The following is a 19,150-nucleotide window of genomic DNA, read 5'->3' as shown; positions in this document are numbered from 1 at the left end:
CCTTGATTGTGTCTTTCAAAATTTTTTTTTTTCATGAAATTCAATGAGTAAATAAAATAATTTGTATGATTTGTCATTTATTTTTTATGTGGTGTTATGATTTTATTTTTGTTTAGAATTTATTTATTTATTTATTTGTTTATTTATTTATTTTTAATTTTTAAAAATCTATTTATTCATTTCTATATTCATTTCATTTATTTTAATGAAGAACTTTGAAGTCTTCATCATAGTTAAGTTTGTATTTTGTCTCGAAGGCACTTTATTTTTTCGTCATTGATTCTTAATATTTCCAACTACAGACAGTACAGTTCTGTATTCTTTTATTCATAAACCATATAGCGATGTTTTTGGAATAGGGGCAACGCAGTTTACGTGTATGGTTGTTTTTTCCTTCTAACTCAAGAAAGTTATGGGGCTCCAGTCACACTGGGTGGGGATCCTGACCTCCCATAGTGGGCAGGGGGGTCCATACTGTGTCTTCTGTCCCCTTATATCTGTTTTCCAACATGCTCTCTGTCTTTGCCTTGGGATGAGATTATTTGGTTTTGTGCTGGCCCTGGCCGGAGTCCTGGCTGGGAGGGAAACAGTCAAATGCATAGTTATTGTTTTGGGAGTTGATATTTTTTTCCTTGTAAATCATCTCTCTGTTATTTATTATTATATGCTATTTTGAATGTATAATGTTAGCATTCAAGTTTTTCTCTTTGTTGGATTTTGTGCTTGTGTCTGGATGAGACTTATAGGGGATTTCAAACTAAATACATTGGTGATGTGCTCTTGGAATCTACATCTGATCCCTATTTGTTCCCAGCTCCCCTTTGTCTTACTTTCTCTTGGGTGCTTTAATTGTAATTCTATAACTTTTTACTATCCCATTTTCTTCCTTTTTACTGGCGCTTATATGACCTAAACAATGTGTTGCAAGCGCCGTAAAACCCTTAAAAACAAAAACAAAACAAAACTTTACGTTCTGGATGGGGTTCCTGACCTCCCATGTTGGGCAGGGAGGAACTTACTGTCTTCTATCCCTTATTACTTGTTGTCCAACATGCTCTCTGTCTTTGTCTTGGAACGAGATTACTTTGTTTTGTCCTGGCCCTAGCCGGACACCCTGAGAGGGAAATACTTGGTTTTGGGAGATGATATTTTTTTCCCTTGTAAACCGTCTGTTATGTAATGTATTATATTTTGTTTCTGGGTGGGGATCCTGACCTCCCATAGTGGGCAGGGAGGTACATGCTGTGTCTTCTATCCCCCCATACCCGTTTCCCAATTGTTTCCTGTCATTGTCTTGGAATGAGATTACTTAGTTTTGTCTTGATCCTTGCCGGAGCTCCTTGGCTGGGAGGGAAACAGTCAAATGTATAGTTATAGTTTCGGGAGATGATATTTTTTTCCTTGTAAATCATCTCTCTGTTATGCATTGTATTATGTTGAGTTTACATATTATATTAAATGATTGGTAAACATTTGAGTGTATTCCTCTTAGATGGGACCTGTGCTTGTGTCTGGATGAGACTTTTAGGTGATCTCAAACTAAGTGCATTGGTGGTCTGCTCTTGGAATCTACATCTGATCCCTATTTGTTCCCAGTTCCCCTATGTCTTACTTTTTCTTGGGTGCTTTTATTGTAATTCTATAACTTTTTACTATCCCATTTTCTTCCTTTTCACTGGCGCTGATATAACCTAAATGTGTTGCAAGCGCCGTAAAACCCTTAAAAACAAAAAAAAACAAAAACATATTTTGTTTACATGTTATATATGATTTGTAAACATTTGAGTGTATTCCTCTTAGTTGGGACCTGTGCTTTGTATCATGATGAAACAAAGAGGTGATCTCAAACTAAGTACACTGATAGTGTGCTCTTGGGCTCTACATCTGTTTTCCGATTTGAACTAATTCCCCTTTGTCTTCACTTTTCTTGGATGCTTTATTGTAATTCTAGAACTTTTTACTATCCCATTTTCTTCTTTTTTTTTTTTACTGGCCCTGATATGACCATAATGTGATGCAATCGCCGTAAAACCCTTAAAAACAACCAAACTTCTTCAGCCAATAATGGAAACAGGTAAAACAATTCGATCGACTGAATGATTACATTGGAGCCCCAAATCATTCTGTGCATATAGTTTTTTTTATTTTTATAAAGCTGTTTTATTTTTCTGTTTTGTTTATTACTTCTTGGGGTTGATAAAATTTACCAAAATGAAAAAAAAAAACCCACAAAAAATACCCCCCCCCCCCCCCACCCCCAAATTTAAGCTTTTATATTTCTCAATACCCACTAATCGTGCTCGAAGCGCTCTACAAGGGATTCATGGCTAACAGCAACACTTAACATGTAGGACGTGACATGACGCTTATTAGACAATATTACAATTTTTTTCGGACGGAGACAACTCTGTTAATGGTCAGGTACTCATTTTACACCTGAGTGCAGTGAGAGAATGTGAGTAAAGAGCCTTTTCCAAGAACTCGACTATGCGCCAGGTGAGGCTCAAACCCAGGACCTTCCGATTCGAAAGCGCAAGACCACATAGCCGCACAGAACAAAAATACAAAAACAAAATAAAGATTTAAAAAAACCAAAACAAAAATACAAAAACAAAATAAAGATTTAAAAAAAACAAAACAAAAATACAAAAACAAAATAAAGATTTAAAAAAAAAACAAAACAAAAATACAAAAACAAAATAAAGATTTAAAAAACAAAACAAAAAAAAACAAAAACAAAAACAAAACACAACAAGAATAAGCAAATTAATTCTACACTTGTATTGCAGACAGATTTATTTTTCAAAATTTTTTAAAGAGATGAATTAAAATAGCAACAGCTTATCAAAATAGTCGTGATAATTTAAAAAAAATATATTACAGTTTCTAGTCTCAATAAAGATCAAAGTAATACAAAGCTACTCGTAGCTGTGGGCTGTAAAAAGTAATAGAATACATATGTATGTATCAAATACGGAAAGTTTTGGGCTCAAAACATTTCTTCAGCCAACAAAAGAATAAACAAACAACCTGATTACATTAAAACCAGGTAGATTATATCTTTATCATAAGACCACAAAAAAAAGTAGTTATTCTGAGCTCATTAGAAGTAGGAGTTTATCCCGGTTTCTATAGTGTAAAACGGACAATAGCAATTGCTTGCTATCCTTTGGATAGAACGCTAGAAGAGTTTGAATTTTATAAAAATCTATACTGCTGCAAATTAATAATATCTATGTATACCCAAGGTTGCTTCCCTGAACTAAGAGTACTTGGACTTCCAATCGCGTTGTTTACATTAGGGAGAGAGAGAGAGAGAGAGAGAGAGAGAGAGAGAGAGAGAGAGAGAGAGAGAGAGAGAGAGAGAGAGAGAGACATATAGGCAGACAGAGGGAGAGAAAGGCAGATATGCAGACACACACACACACACACACACACACACACACACACACACACACACAGAAAGAGAGAGAGAGTGACAAACAGAGCGAGAGAGATGGATGGAGATAGATATATTTTAAATTCAAAAAAAAAAAAAAAAAAAAAAAAGAAAGAGAGAGAAAGAGAGGGAGGCAGATAGGCAGACAGAGAGAGAGAGAGAGAGAGAGAGAGAGAGAGAGAGAGAGAGAGTCAGTGACAAACAGAGAACGAGAGAGATGGATGGAGAGAGATATATTTTAATTTAAAAAAAAAAAATTAAAAAGAGAGAGATGGGGAGAGAAAGAAAGAGAGAGAGAGTCCGTGACAAACAGAGAGCGAGAGAGATGGATGGAGAGAGAGATATTTTGAATTTAAAAAGTTTTATAAAAAAAAGAGAGAGAGAGAGAGAGAGGCAGAAAGAGAGAGAGAGAGGCAGATAGGCAGACACACACACACACACACACACACACACACACACACAGAGAGAGAGAGAGAGAGATCCTACTTTTTCATCAATCGGGCAAAACTACACATTAAATGAAGGCGATAAATACGTTTTAAAAGTAATTAATTTTGTTTATAAGCATTCAATCGAGGCGTGTACGCGGAGACTTTGTTAATTTGGACCTGCTGAGTTCAAATATGTATTTTGTTTTAAGATCGGAGTGGTATTTTTGATATTGACGGGCTAAACGATTTGCTTTCGGGCTAACAAGAGCGAAGAAAATCCGACTTCTGGTGGCAAACCCAAAATAAATATAATATATATTAAACATGTCGAATATTTTTCAGTCTCCTGCCGACATGACATTTATACGGGTCGACTCACTTTGTAAACATTTTACAAAACCTACCAAGGCACCACACAACAATTAAAATCGTCTGGCTTAGACGATTTAGAATTTTATAAAAATCTATAAAGTACCTAACACAAATAAAACATAAAAAAGATAAGTAATAAGGCTAACAAAAGAGGAGAGAGGAGGCGAGGAAGAAGATGTGGAAGGAGGGAATGAGTAATAGAAGATGGGGGTAGCTGGTTGTGGTGGTGATGGTATGATGATGATGATGATGATGACGATGGTGATAATAATAATAATGATAAAACATAAAAAAGATAAGTAATAAGGCTAACAAAAGAGGAAAAAGGAGGCGAGGAAGAAGATGTGGAAGGAGGGAATGAGTAATAGAAGGTGGGGGTAGCTGGTGGTGGTGGTGGTGGTGGTGGTGGTGATGATGGTATGATGATGATGATGATGATGACGATGACGATAATAATAATAATGATAAAACATAAAAAAAAGATAAATAATAAGGCTAACAAAGAGGAAAGAGGAGGCGAGGAAGAAGACTTGGAAGGAGGGAATGAGTAATAGAAGGTGGGGGTAGCTGGTGGCGGAGATAATGATAACGATGATGATGATGATGATGATGGGGAGGAGGAGGAAGAGGAGGATGATGATGATGATGATGATGATGATGATGATAATTTAGATTATGATGATGATGAAGATGGTGATTATCATGAAGTGCGTTACAAGCGGTCCCTAGCCAACAGCAACATGTAACTTGGAGGACGAGACAGCTGTTACAAATATTTAGCGACTGAGATGTGCGTTGTATGCATTTTACAAAAACCAACAATTAAAATCGTCTGGCTTAGAAGAGTTTGAATTTTATAAAAAATTATAGTGCAAATTAGTAATAATATATACAAGGTTGCTTCCCTGAACTAAGAGTACTTGGACTTCCAATCGCATTGTTTACATTAGGGAGAGGGGGAGAGAGGGAGAGAGAGAGAGAGAGAGAGAGAGAGAGAGAGAGAGAGAGAGAGAGAGAGAGAGAGAGAGAGAGAGAGAGAGAGAGAGAGAGAGGTTAAGGACTGCTTTGTAGCTACTTGTACTTGTACAATTTTTTTTCGTCTGAGGCACAGCCGTGGTCGAGGCCAGTGATCGATGTGAAAAGTGACCAAATAGAACCTTACTTGGGCAAATAATAATAAAACTCTGATCTCCTTAGACAATTCATCGGTTTTGATACTCACAAAAGTTCTAACGGACTAGGACAAATAGATATAAATGTTAAGGAAGATGACTCTATATTCTTTTAAGAACTCCGTTTTAGGGCTAGTAGAAAGAAAGAAATTGGATACCATCATATGCCTGTCCATCTCTGATGATGCCTATAATAGGCTCAGGATCAATGTAGCCAGTAGCGTTGAAGGTAAGTATAGACGATATTTGGTACTTTTAGAAATGTTTTTATTTCCGGTGGACTGAAAACACAGTTCCGAATGATAAACTCTAAGATTGCCAGATTGCCAATTTTAAGACCAAATTGTCCAATTTAGATAAACTTGGAGTCATGTTTCTATCATCAATTTTGATTTTTAAATTAAAAAAATTAATAACAAGTTATTCTGTGTCTACCATTGTTTTTTTTGTCTAGCTGAGAAACTAATTTTTAAGGAGGTCAAAGTGTTAATGGTGTTTGACAACGTGCTGTTCTAGTTAGTCAATTTTGAAGTTGAAATTGGGTGCGATGTACTCAGGTCATCTGGCTACCCTGATCAAATCCACTCCAGGGTTGCCAGTTTGGCATTTTAAATGCCAGATTCCAAAAATCTGGCATTTTTGAAAACCGTTTGGCATTAGAAAAATCATTTGGCATTTGGCATTTTCATTTGGCATTTTCTTTTCTTGTATATTATACTTCAAATGACACCTTTTCTCAACCGTGGTGTAGTGGTTTAGCACTCCACTTAGTAGTCAGTAGGTAAAAAATTACCCCAACAGGAAATTTAGTATAATTAAAAAAAAAAAAAAAAAAAAACAACAAAAAAAAGAAAAGAAAACATGCAAGCCACCAGGATATGATAGTAAATTGTCTATCAAAAGTGAGTAGTTTTCTTAGTGGGGGTGGGAGTCAACAGACTTTGGCATTTTTTTGAGTGTTTTGGCATTTTTTGAGTCTTCCCCTGGCATTTTGTTGAAAAATAATCTGGCAACCCTGATCCACTCTTCTTTTTAAAAGTTAACTGGAGCCTCAGAAAAGTGACAACAATCAATTTCATTCTGATCAGAATTTGGCAAGGAAGAAGTTCGTGATAAGTTAAAAAAAAACAAACAGCGTGACAGCTTATCTTCTGTTATAAAGATCATAATAGCTGAAACTGAAAAATGTAAGAAAACTGATTCATTTTGTTATGTTTATTCTCTCCTCAATCTCAACTCAACACACCACTCATCTTCACTTCCCACCAACGTCACGATTCACTCACAAAAAAGTCACATGTTCGTGTAGGAGTGTGAGGAATGTAGGCACTTTGACTTTGATGAAATTGTCAAACTCAAAACATCTTAATTTGACCCAGTCAGGTCTTGAAAATACATAAAATTTGAATACCTTATTTGTTTATCTGTGATCACACTCACACTAATGACTAATGAAATGCCGCCACAATGCCAATGCTGCCTCAAAACTCAAAACCAGCAACTTATACTTATACTAAATACATTTTCATTTATATCTAAGCTAAATGATATGTCACATGGAAATTATTGATGAATTACAAATTATATGACTTTGTAAAAGACAATTTTCATTAATTTTTATAATTACAGTTCACTCCGTTTAATAATCGCACATCGGTTAATCGCACACAGCGACACATTCCCGAAAAACTGCATTTTTGCTATACTACACTTAATTTTTAAATGAAGGGCTAAATCTGTGTCACAGTTCTCCCATTCACCTGTGTGACCGCTAGTTATCGTTTGTGAGCTGCAGGCTAAAACCATGACTTGGTTAAATTGAGATATCTCTGATGTTTATTTACATATTGGATAAATTAAATACCAAAATAAAGGGCATTGAACGCTCTATCATTTGGTAGAATTACCATTTCCCTCCTTAAATTCATTTAGAAGATATTGTAATGGAAAGATAGCTTATTATTAGTGGGCAAGAAAATCAAGCCGTTTATCATCATTCATGAAAAAATTCCCTTAAAACATAAATAATCATAAAATTCATTTATTTTCCTTTCCAATGATACCATTTTCAACTTTCAAAACTGCTTCCAGGATACCCTTTGAGTATTCCATAAAATCACACTCATTTCAAAATCTACCAAAGTAACGCCATTTCAGCTTGGACTGCCGTGGTCAGCGTCGGTCATTGGCTCCTAGCCTCGTGACGTCATGGTGTTTCAGGGGAATCCCCTTTTGTTTTTTTTCAGTCAGCTGGTGCCCAATTTCAGGCTGATTCCTATAGTAATTTTTTGGGTGTTTTTAAGGCATAAAAAATTGAATAACTCGTGCTTCACACAAAGATAATGCCTAGATAATGAAGAGATGAGGATGAGACATCAGAATGTAACACAACACCCCTGACAAACACTGAAATACTTGACATGGTAGAGAAACTACGCCACTTCATCCAAGAAAAACACTTGACAGATGATCTACATTGGTGAGATTTGAGACAAAGGGATATTTAAAACAGCTTGCACAGAATAGAAAGCAATCAATGCTTCATGTTTACTGTTCTAACGAACCGCAATGTCATATTTTGTTGTTGATAAAACATGAAAAAGAAAAGATTAAAAATAAGAAAAAATAAATAAAAAACATTATAATATAATGAGGTCATGTCTAGAACGTGATGGTCCCAAGCCCGTAGAAAACTTGAGAAGTGAATGTCCTACATGAAAGCTGGTGACTAGTTGTTATTTTTAGCTTCTCCCTTATTTGACACTCCTGAGGGTGTGCGATTAAGTGGACTTGACTGTAATATTAATAGCATCAGTCCATGGCAATACATCACTTTGTGACACTAACACTAACGTTACTCCGTGGCAGTTAAAAGTACAGTGCGTAGTTGATGAACTAACACGGTCATTGGCAATTGACGATTTGACAATTGTCAAGGTCCTTGGCAATTGACGCTACCATTAATTAAAGAGACCAATAATCCCAGTCTAAATAGTCTAAAACTCCCATTGCCAAACTATTGTGAATTTTCAGTGTCAAAAACATTAAAAATGTTGCGGTATGTAACATCAGTTCGAATTTATTCTACTTTACTTTTATATCGGGGTTGCGACGGCTTAGTGGGTAGAACACTGGTGTCACATGCAAAGGGACTGACATCAATCCTAGTTAAGTCAATACTTTTTTCTGGCCCCCCGTGTCCACCCAGCGGTGATTTGGTAGCTGGGTGTGTTAAATCTGGCAAAAAGTACTTTGCGATAGTCTAGTGTCCTATCCAATGTATAGCAAGCAATTGCTATTGTCTGTTTCACATTAAAGAAGCTGGGATAAACTCTGGCTCCATGCGTCGAATGGCTTTGAAGGACAGCTTAAAATTATTTTTTTTTTATTACCGTATAATAACGTTTTGGTAATAATTGGAGGCTAGTTTTCCAAAACTCTACTTTTTGAGATTTTTCCTCCATGAGATAAATTGAAAGGAAAACTATATTTTAAGCATCATTTGGCACAAAAATTTCCCATGAATTATGTGAAATTGAAGCTTAGATATGATAAAATAATAGACAGATTGAGAAATTTTAGTGGAAATAATCCTCAATATCTCAAAATGGGAAAAACCGAGTTAGGGGAAACCACTCTTCAATTGTTTTTTTCTATGTCTCAGATTGCCAGGTCTACACCAGTTTTGGTTGATGGGAGTCATGTCGAAAGGTAACCATCGCTTGTCAGAGCGACCTCTTCCACCGACTGCAGCAGAAAGGGATGATGACATCCAATCAATTGGTGACACAGACGTTGTCTTTTCATTGGGTGCAAAGTTTTTGACGGAATACTATCAAGGTAACTTTTATTCATTCATATTGAAAATTATTTTAGCAGCAAATTGCCAATGAGAAATGACAATGTCAAGCAATCGTAAGATTAGGGACAGCGTGGCTCAGCAGTCCAGTCTTTGCTTTATACCCACACAGTACCGAGTTTGATCACAAAATACCAAACACCGAATGTTTCGGGCTGAAAACTATTCTTCAGTCAACAACAAAAAAAAAAAAGAATAAAATTTCGATCAAGATTTTTCCACAGAGAGGACCTACAATATATCTCTTTCGTCTATCAGGAATTTAGTAATGTATTTATGTCTTTATTGTTTTTTGCTTTCTGCTGAAGAAGGGTTTTGAGCTTGAAACTTCCCGTGTTTGGTATTTTGTTCTTTTTTGAAGCTGTTATATTATTTTTTGTTATATCATATTCCAAGCATACTGCTGTTTTAGGTCTTGACTGTATTGTTCGTTAGGATGTCCTGTTTTAGCTCTTTGAAAAGTTGGCCGCTATGCACAACATTCTTGTCCTTAGTAATGGATCCTTGGGTAAGTTACATTTCATGGTTATGCGCTATATATTATTATTTATTATTATTATATATTATTATATATGATTTTGAATTTTAAAAAATAGGCAGGTATGAAGGTCAATCTCGGGTGCAGTAGAGATTTTTTTATTTTGATTCCCCTGTCCACCCAGCAGTGAATGGGTAGCTGGGTCTGTAAGATTGGGTGGAAAGTACTTTGCAATAGACTAGCATTCTATCCAAAGGATAGCACGCAATTGGTTGTCCAGTTCATGTTATAGAAACTGAGATAAACACCGGCTCCATGGGACAAATGGCTCTGAAGACTGCTTGTGGCGTTGTTACCATTCTTTGTGATAACAAAGGGCGAGAGAACTGAAAAGTCAATGAAGAGAAAATCACTCATTTGCTTTACCACATTGTGAAGTATGGGCTAAGATTTCAGAATGACTTGATGACTTAGTGCAAAAAATATACTTTTCTCTATCAGTTGCATACTGATAACATTCAAAAAGTGGTTATCGCTGAGTGAGGTGATAAAAGTCATTAAACATCATATATTCAATTTATTTAATATGCTGTCTCTTTACTGTCCTCAGTCTCTCCATCAACAACACCCACAAATGAATCACCGATGTCAAACATATCCACTACCACCACCACCACTAGTGACAATTCTACAACCACCTCCTCTAATAACACAAGTCTCAATACTAGCACAGAGTCTGAAATATCGGAGGAACAACGGAAGGAGTCTTATGATGATGTGATCAAGTTGATGTCTTTGTATTCTAGCCTTAAAAATGTCCCCTCGGAACTGGAGGGAAAATATTCCACCTTGAAATCGACAGCCGATGACTTGTCGGGCTCCATATCCAAACTCCGTGCTCTTTCTCTGAACTTTGGCGTGGAGGAACCTGCTAGTTCAAGCCTTAAAAAGAAGGATGAAGCTGACAATAAAGTTGGTGATGGGAAACAAGGTGGAAGTAGAGCAAAATCAAAAAAGAAATAAATGGTGAAGTTATGTTAAGGTTTTTAAAAAATTATTCAATAGCACGATGCTGTAAGCCAGACCTGTCTATTATAAAGAAAAAGTCGTAGAATTATGAAATTTTGGCTCCCATTTCAGAACTTCCTGAGCATCTCGAAATGATCAAAAATTTATTCAAAATGAAAGTTGATGCCAAACTTCATAATTTTAAGGATTTTTCAGTGTTATGAAATCCTTGTGAGCATAAAATTTTGATCTATAAAGTGAACTATAGTGACTACAATTTGTATTCCTAAATGTTGCGAATTTTTAAGTAGACAGATCTGCGTATGCTAACAAAATAAATTGAGGGCATTCAACTCGTAAGTTTAAGAGGGGTGATTTTGGCATTGTGTGTCTTTGTCAGGTAAGCATTGGGAAAAAAGACATACCCTGGTGTCTCTCTCATCGGCACTGATAACATCTTCGGGTAAATGCTCAGTCAACAACTTCTTGAGGCTTGTCTTTTTCCAGTCAGCAACAGAGACTCTCCACAAGCCACCTTGAACAGGGTGCCAAGCTGCTTCTTGAAATGAGAGAGTCAGCAGTTGCTTGCTTGGAATCCCATCACACCGAGTTTGTCCGCAATTATCCTTGCTTGCTTCATAATAATTGGGCGTATTGATGGCTTAAGTCAGTTTGAATCATGGTGGCACAGCTGCATTGACATCACCAGTCGTTGACAGTCCTTGTTTCTTCTTTGTGGCCAGATTCCTTTGTTTTCTCCTGGTTCTTGACAATGGTTGATAAACTTGTGGGGAATTCCATAATTCTATTCCATTTTATAAATGACTCTATTGCATTCCTCGTCCACATTTACATGTTTAACAATTCAACTGAAATAATGAAAATAAGCAAATTTCTCCAAGATACAATAATATTGAGGATTCTTTTTTCCCATCCTTTGTGGCGGCTTTGTCTAAATTGATTGAAAAGATATTCTCATTCATCTTCTCTATCAATTGATTTTTTTTCAGGCAAAATTTAAATTTCCAAGTGGGCGTCTGCCTTCCTGTTTTTAAAGATTGCAGGGCGTTGTTTTTTTTGTTTTTTTTTTGGGGGGGGGGGCGGTAGAAGCTGGGCCAGTCCTATCCGTTATGATTCATGAAGGTGAATGATAAGCAATGAAAGAACAAATAACAGTTTCCTGGTGAGCTATCCTATTCTTAAAACTGGCTCATCTTGATTAGATATGCTAATCAGTATCGGCACAGTCAACCAGTTTGTTCACAATGTAAGGCAATATCAATAAGTCGAGAAATAAATTCATCTGATTTTTGATCAAGAAATTTGTTGGCTTTCTGTAAACTACACTATTTAAAAAATGGAAATCTTGAGAAGATAATAATAATAACTAAAAATAAGTAATTCCTGGTCAGCTGTCCTATTCTTCATCTTCTCATTTTGATAAGACGTGATAATCAGTGAAGTAACAATCAACCAGTTTGTTCACAATATGAGACAAATTGAGATAGAACATCTAATTCTAATTTTGTTCTATTTGCACTTTTGTCTTTACATATTATTAAAAGGAAAATCTCCAAGATTACTAATTAAGAAAAAAATTAATTAAGATCGAGCTGGTGAGCTATCTTATTCTTTCTCTCTGTTCATTTTGATTAGACATGATAATTAGTGAAGTAACAGTCAACCAGTTTGTTGACAATGTGAGACAATTGAGATGTAACATCTAATTCTAATTTTGTGCTATTTGCACTTTTGTCATTAGATCTACATATTATTAAAAGGAAAATCTCCAAGATTTACTAATTAAGAAAAAAATGAATTAAGATCGAGCTGGTGAGCTATCTTATTCTTTATATCTTCTCATTTTGATAAGACATGATAATCAGTGAAGTAACAGTCAACCAGTTTGTTGACAATGTGAGACAATTGAGATGTAACATCTCATTAACTCTGATTATGTAGAACATTTTGTCACTACACAATTTAAATTTAAAAAAACACACCTTTAAACTAAAACCAATAATCTGCTTCATTGTTTTTAGATTACTACTCTCGAAAAGTGTAAGGAGGGATCACGTTTCCTCTGTCCTCATCAGATTTGGAGAGTTATACATCTTTGGTGGCCATGACCCACAAGGTGGAGCCACCGTTTGTTGGTTTCATTTTGTAAAATTGAAACTACAACATCAGACATTCAAAAGTCCAGACTTCGAAGCCAAGAGAAGTGAAATACACGAATGGCATTTGTCAGTTCCTTTATTTTCTAACCTTGGCGATAGTCAAGTATGTTTAGCCAACTTTGAGGTTACAGAGTAGATATTTTGTATATTTCGTTTGCAAATGGACATGAAATCAAATCTCGTCTGATGTCTGTGCTGCATCCAATGCCCTTGAGATTAGCATCCAGACATTTTGAAATTTGATTTGTCGGACGAATATGGACTATAAAAATGAACTTGATAAGCTATTTATAACATGGTGGCAGACGTTACCATTACTATCCACAATGCGAGAGGCACACGATTTAAGTTTGCATTTTTAAAAAAATCAAAAATCAATATGCTTACCTCTCTTATAAGTTGATGAACCTGAGACAACACGAATCAAATTTGGAAGAGAGATATTATTCTGATCCATCTTATCAATGACACTGTTTTATTCTGTGTCCACATTGGCATACTAAACACTTCAACTGAATCGTGGAGATAAACAACGCTTTTATCCAAAATACAATCATATTGAAGATTCTGTTTTGTTGTTGTCTCTGATTCACATTAGAAATTGATTGAAAAATATTTTATTCTCATTTTCCCCACAATCGATTTTCTTCCGACTGAATTTAAATGTCCAAGTGGGCGTCTGCCTTCCTGTTTTTAAAGGTCACAGGGCATTGTGATTTTGGGGCAGAATCTGTGCATCCTATCCATTATGATTATGATTCATGACGGTGAATGTTGAGCAATGAAAGAACAAATAAGAGTTTCCCGATGAGCTATCCTATTCTTAGAACTGGCTCATCTTGATTAAATATGCTAATCAGTATTGGCACAGTCAACCAGTTTGTTCACAATGTAAGGCAATAAGTCGAGAAATAAATTCATCTGATTTTTGATCAAGAAATTTGTTGACTTTCTGTAAACTGCACTTATTTAAAAAGTGGAAATCTTGAATGAAGATAATAATAACGAAAAATATGTGTTTCGTGAGCTATCCTATTCTTCATCTTGTCGTGAACGGATTTCCCAATCTCGTTCACGATGTACAAAATAAGGAAAAAGTTCAGAAAAAGTCTCCACCGAAGTGGGCGTTCTCCATATATGTAGAGGACATATATGGGTGGTTAAAAATGCTCTGGAGGAACCATCCCGGTACAGCCTCATTCTTAAAACATACCAAAAGTATGGCGGCTCGGATCTTCGAAAGATGCAAACGATAGGCAAAAATAATAGTCTGATAAGAATAAGGCTGTGGTCAAAGAGAGAGAATGAATGGTGTCGCAAGCTTTTTTATGATAGACACGATGACGTCACGTTTACGCGGGAGACAGTGAACAAACACAACATGAATATTACTCACAACAGCCTGATCGAGACACGACAGTCATACCATAACAAAACACTTACAACAACAACAACATAAACCTATCACAATAATCAGTGACATAAAATCTTCCCCACAATCTTCTCATTTTGATAAGACACGATAATAAGTGAAGTAACAGTCAACCAGTTTGTTGACAATATGAGACAATTGAGATAGAACATCTAATTCTAATTTTGTGCTATTTGCACTTTTGTCATTACATATTTTAAAAAGGAAAATTACTAATCAAGAAAAAAAAAAATTATTATCAATATTAGATGCGCAAATCAGTGTCGGCACAGTCAACCAGTTTGTTGACAATGTGAGGCAATTGAGATATTTGACATCTATAGTTCTAATTTTGTGCTATTTGCACTTTTTGTCACAACATATTTTCAAAAGGAAAATCTCCGACTAAGATTACCAATAAAAAACAAAATCAAATAGGATCTAGCTAGTGAGCTATCCTAATTCTTTAAACTGGTTCATTTTGATTGGATACGATAATCAGTGAAATAACACAGTCAACCAGTTTGTTCACAATGTGGGGCAATATCAATAAGTCGAAAACTAAATTCATCTGACTTTTTCCCCGTGTGGTCTCCGGGGTCCCTCAACTGAGAGGGAAAAGAATTGAGCCACCGTAAGCTCATGCGTGTCGTAGAAGGCGACTAAAAGAGCCATTCTGGTTTGGTGGTAACCAACGAAAAACCACCCGACTGGTGAAAGAGACATGGTGGCTCCACAGACCCCCATACCCCAGCCCTTTTTATGAGAATGGCTTCATTCACCCATTCTGCTATTTTTCTTGTCTTGGCAATCATCCCCAAACTTTTTCTCCCCCAAATCCCAAGAACGTAGTATATAAAAGATGTTTTGAGGAATGACGGTTTCAGTTTAAAGAGAGCAAGGGAAGGCGATGGCATAGCACAAATCCCACCCCCTTTTACCATATTTGAGCTATGATTTCCATTCCATACCCCATTTCCCCAATGATTCAAAATTTCCCTTCCTTATCAAAATTGAGTTGCCAGGACAGAGAGAGAGAGAGAACCGAGGAAAACAAGCATTCTTAACTGTCTTCTATCCCCCAGTATCTCTATACCCTGTACCGTTGAAATAGGTTCAACGAGGAGATATTCCTATCCAAATCCTGCACAGCAGGCACCTTTCTGCTGAGGGTGCGCAGTTCCGAGAGGACCCCGATAAGGAGGAGCTATTGATCCTGGAGGCTGAGGGGGGTTCACCTTGCGAGGTGTTTCTACCCCAACACTCCTCTTTGGCTTGACGCTTCTCTAAAGACGGGTGGGTAGCCTACCTTGTAGATGGCCCGAGCTACCCAACGCAGAGATGCCAAATCTATTTTTTGGCACTCCCCTCCATTTAGGCAAAGAGATTGGAAGGACTAGATTTAAAACCATATCTAGTTCCTGTCCCCCATGAAATTTCTTTTTAATCATGGTTTGTCATCTCTGAATCAGCAGTCAGTCTTTGTGCAACGCAAAGATTAGGGTCAATCCGAGAGAAAGGCCTGGAGGCGGGACGTCCCCCAACTCCACCCCTCGAGTCCTTTTTTTTTTTTTTCCCCAAGGACCATGGAAGGACAAGAGGAGGCCAGACTTGAGGAGTATAGCTTCGGTGAGTGCCTTACCCCCCAAGTGTGGGACTGAGCCGTGCTAGTGGGCACAATATAGCCGGGTTGAATAAAAACTTATAAATATCATGGCCAAAAATAGCAAAAACTCTCCCCTTAAAGCCCCACCCCAGACAGGAAAGAAAAGAAAGATTACAGCCCCGATGACTCTTGATGACTTACCAGGAATGGCAACCCCAAAATTCTCGCCGTTCCTGGTAATTCAACCGAATGAGGATAATATTAAACTTAACACTTTGAGTATCTTCACCATCAGCAAGGCACTCAAAGCAAATGGCGCCGGTACACCAAAGGCAGTGAACAGGAACAACTCTGGCACTTTAATGATACAAGTGCAGGGTCGACAAGAGAGTGAGAACCTCTTGAAATGTACCAGATTCTCTGACATCCCAGTCACCGTTGAGGCTCACAGGAGCCTCAATAGGTCAAAAGGTGTCATAAGAAGCAGAGATCTGGTAGGCTGTTCGGAGCAGGAGATGGTTGAGGAACTGGAGGGTGTTGTCGAAGCTCGGCGGGTTAGCATCCGCCGCGGCGACAGCACAATCCAGACCAACACCTGGATCCTGACTTTTGACAGCCCGAGACCCCCGTCGAGAATAAGAATTGAATACCTCGACTTGGAGGTTCGGCCTTACGTCCCGAACCCCATGAGATGTTTTAACTGCCACCGGTACGGCCATACTAAAACAAACTGCCGCCGTAAAGCTACATGCCCCCGCTGCGGCAAAGAAGACCACAATGAGGAAAACTGCAAAGTGGACCCTTGTTGTCTGAACTGCCAAGGCAAGCATGCAGCACATTCGAAAGATTGTCCTAAGTGGCAAGAAGAAAAGGCAATCTTGACATACAGAGCCACTTACGGCGGTACGTTTGCTCAGGCAAAAGCAGTGATCTGCCCCCCTCGGCAGGTCGCTGCTTCTGCCAAGAGTTATGCAGAAGTTGCCAGGGCTGCTGGTAATAACCAAAACAGCCATGGCAAAATCGCACAGACTAGAAAAGACAGTCCTCAAAAGAAAAAGCCATCAAGACCTAAAAACAAGGTCGCAAATGTGTCAAAAAATCTTTTTGACACATTGGAGGTTCAAGATGTGGAACCTGCAGCCCCCTCCACATCCACCTCCAAGGCGACCTCCACCCCCCCTCCTTCCCCAAACAAAAAAATTCTCCCCCTCATGGGCGTGGATGTTGGACCCACCCCCCATCTCCATTCCCGTGAGCCCTCTCTATCCCCCCAAAAACAAAACTCCACCCCTTCCCAGAATATGGAGCCACCAACACCAGTCGGGGGATCCACAAATCCCCCTGAGGGGCCTCAAAGCCCCAAAAAATCTAAGAACCCAGAGGGACCTAAAAATCCCAAGGGTTCAAAAAAACTCAGCCCTAAAAAAACCGAGAGGCCCTCCACAGGGCCTCCTTCTCCTATGGAAGTCTCTCCTCCTAGGAGAATAAAAGTAAAAGGGTTGAAGGCAGGCATACTGCCTAACCTCCCCACAAAAAATTAGGATACCTGGTCAGACAAGATTAATTTCCTGGAACATCAGAGGGATCAGATCAAATAGAACAGAATTGGACCTCCTCCTCCAGAGGAATCCTGATGTAGTCTGTCTGCAGGAAACAAAATTACCAGCAGACGACTACACAGTAAAAGGATATACGGCCAATCATCTGATTCACTCTGATGGCCAGATAGCGTGTGGGGGAGTTTCAATTCTCACGAAGAAGAGCACCCCCCACCGCTTGATACCTATGAAAACAAATCTACAGGCAATAGCAGTGAGAGTGACATTGCACAGACCAACCACCATCTGCTCTGTGTACATCCCACCAGATCATCGCCTCCAGTCTGCCGAGCTAGAGGGAGTTCTAAACCAACTCCCCCCTCCCTATGTGATAATGGGAGATTTCAATGCTCACAGTCCTCTCTGGGGAAACACAGACACAAACCAGAGGGGAAAGGCAGTGGAGGCTTTCATAATGAAAATGGATGTATACTTGGCAAACGGTCTCGAGGCAACACGGGTAAATATTCACAATCTTACCACGTCTGCCATCGATCTCACTTTCTGTGATCCTACATTAGCTCCAGATCTCTCCTGGACTGTGATCGATGACGATCACGGTTCTGACCATTTTCCAGTCTGCCTCGACATCACCCCGACTTCAAGGGCCCCACAGCCCAAACGTTGGAGTGTACGGCGAGCAGATTGGGAAACTTTCTCACAGGAGTGTCACAGACTCCTTACGACAGAGGTGGACAGCTATGACAAATTCAAAAATATTTTAACAAATATCTGCAGCTTGACAATACCAACAACCTCTGGTAGACCGAGAAAACACAATCCCTGGTTTTCAGAGGAATGTCGAGCGGCCCTACGGGAGAAGAAAAAAGCATACAGGAAAGCGATGAGATTCCCAATCCCTGAGAATTTCGCAACATTTAGGAAACTACGAGCAAAGTGTAGGAAGATCTTCCGAGAAAACAAACGGAGATCCTTCCAAAACTTTGTCTCAAAAATAAATAGCCAGACACCCCTGAATAGGGTGTGGAAGATGTTACGGAAACTGAAGGGATCCGATAGTGATTCACTAAATCACTTGACACGTCCCGATGGATCCGTGGCTGAAACAGAACAAGACATTGCCAACACTCTGGCCGAGAGGCTGGCGCACAACTCCTCGTCTGCACACCACACACCACAATTTCTGCGCCATAAACAAAACGCAGAAAACACACCAATAAACTTTACATCTACAAACACTGAAGACTACAACAAACCATTTACACTTGAGGAGTTGGGTGCCTGCCTCCGTGACACAAATGTCACAGCACCGGGTCCTGACAACATCAGTTATGAAATACTCCGACATCTTCCACAAGATAGTCTGGTTGTCCTTTTGAATATCTATAACAAGATATGGACAACACAGACTTTCCCACCTAGTTGGAATCTGGCCACCGTGATTCCAATCCCAAAACCTGGGAAAGACCATTCGGACGCTTCAAACTACCGACCAATCTCCCTCACCAGCTGCCTATGCAAGCTGATGGAGAAAATGGTCAACAAGCGTCTGATGTTCTACTTGGAACACAACAACTCCCTCTCCGACCTCCAATGTGGCTTTCGAAAGAACAGATCAACTGTTGATCACCTTGT

The 19,150-nt window shown here is 38.4% G+C and overlaps 2 protein-coding genes across 3 annotated transcripts in view; both read left to right on the top strand.

The window, feature by feature from the left end:
- Positions 1–80, top strand: part of LOC144979530 (ketohexokinase-like) — an 11,661-nt gene extending 11,581 nt beyond the window's left edge. The window contains exon 7 of the mRNA XM_078926238.1: positions 1–80. This exon is cut by the window's left edge and continues 1,941 nt beyond it. The gene's annotated coding sequence lies outside the window, so the exon portion shown is untranslated.
- A 6,352-nt stretch (positions 81–6,432) lies between these two features.
- LOC144979529 (uncharacterized) lies at positions 6,433–14,742 on the top strand. 2 transcript variants are annotated; one of them, XM_078926235.1, is made up of 3 exons: positions 6,433–6,601; positions 9,079–9,254; positions 10,362–14,742. In XM_078926235.1, the coding sequence occupies exons 2-3, from the start codon at positions 9,107–9,109 to the stop codon at positions 10,772–10,774; spliced, it is 561 nt and encodes a 186-aa protein (XP_078782361.1). In that variant the 5' UTR covers positions 6,433–6,601; positions 9,079–9,106; the 3' UTR covers positions 10,775–14,742. The 2 variants fall into 2 exon arrangements, with proteins under 2 accessions (XP_078782361.1, XP_078782363.1); XM_078926237.1 differs by lacking the exon at positions 6,433–6,601 and adding an exon at positions 7,661–7,893.
- The last annotated feature ends 4,408 nt before the right edge of the window (positions 14,743–19,150 follow it).

Source organism: Berghia stephanieae, chromosome 9, assembly GCF_034508935.2.
Source record: "Berghia stephanieae isolate SIO BIC M18660-M18661 chromosome 9, UCSD_Bste_1.3, whole genome shotgun sequence".
Taxonomy (NCBI): Eukaryota; Metazoa; Mollusca; class Gastropoda; order Nudibranchia; family Aeolidiidae; genus Berghia; species Berghia stephanieae.
This window is presented reverse-complemented; position numbering and strand designations above follow the sequence as displayed.

Coding starts and splice junctions, on each gene's coding strand:
- LOC144979529 (XM_078926235.1), top strand. CDS start 9,107: ATGGGAGTCATGTCGAAAGGTAACCATCGCTTGTCAGAGCGACCTCTT. Junction 9,255..10,361: donor TTTGACGGAATACTATCAAG/GTAACTTTTATT, acceptor TACTGTCCTCAG/TCTCTCCATCAACAACACCC.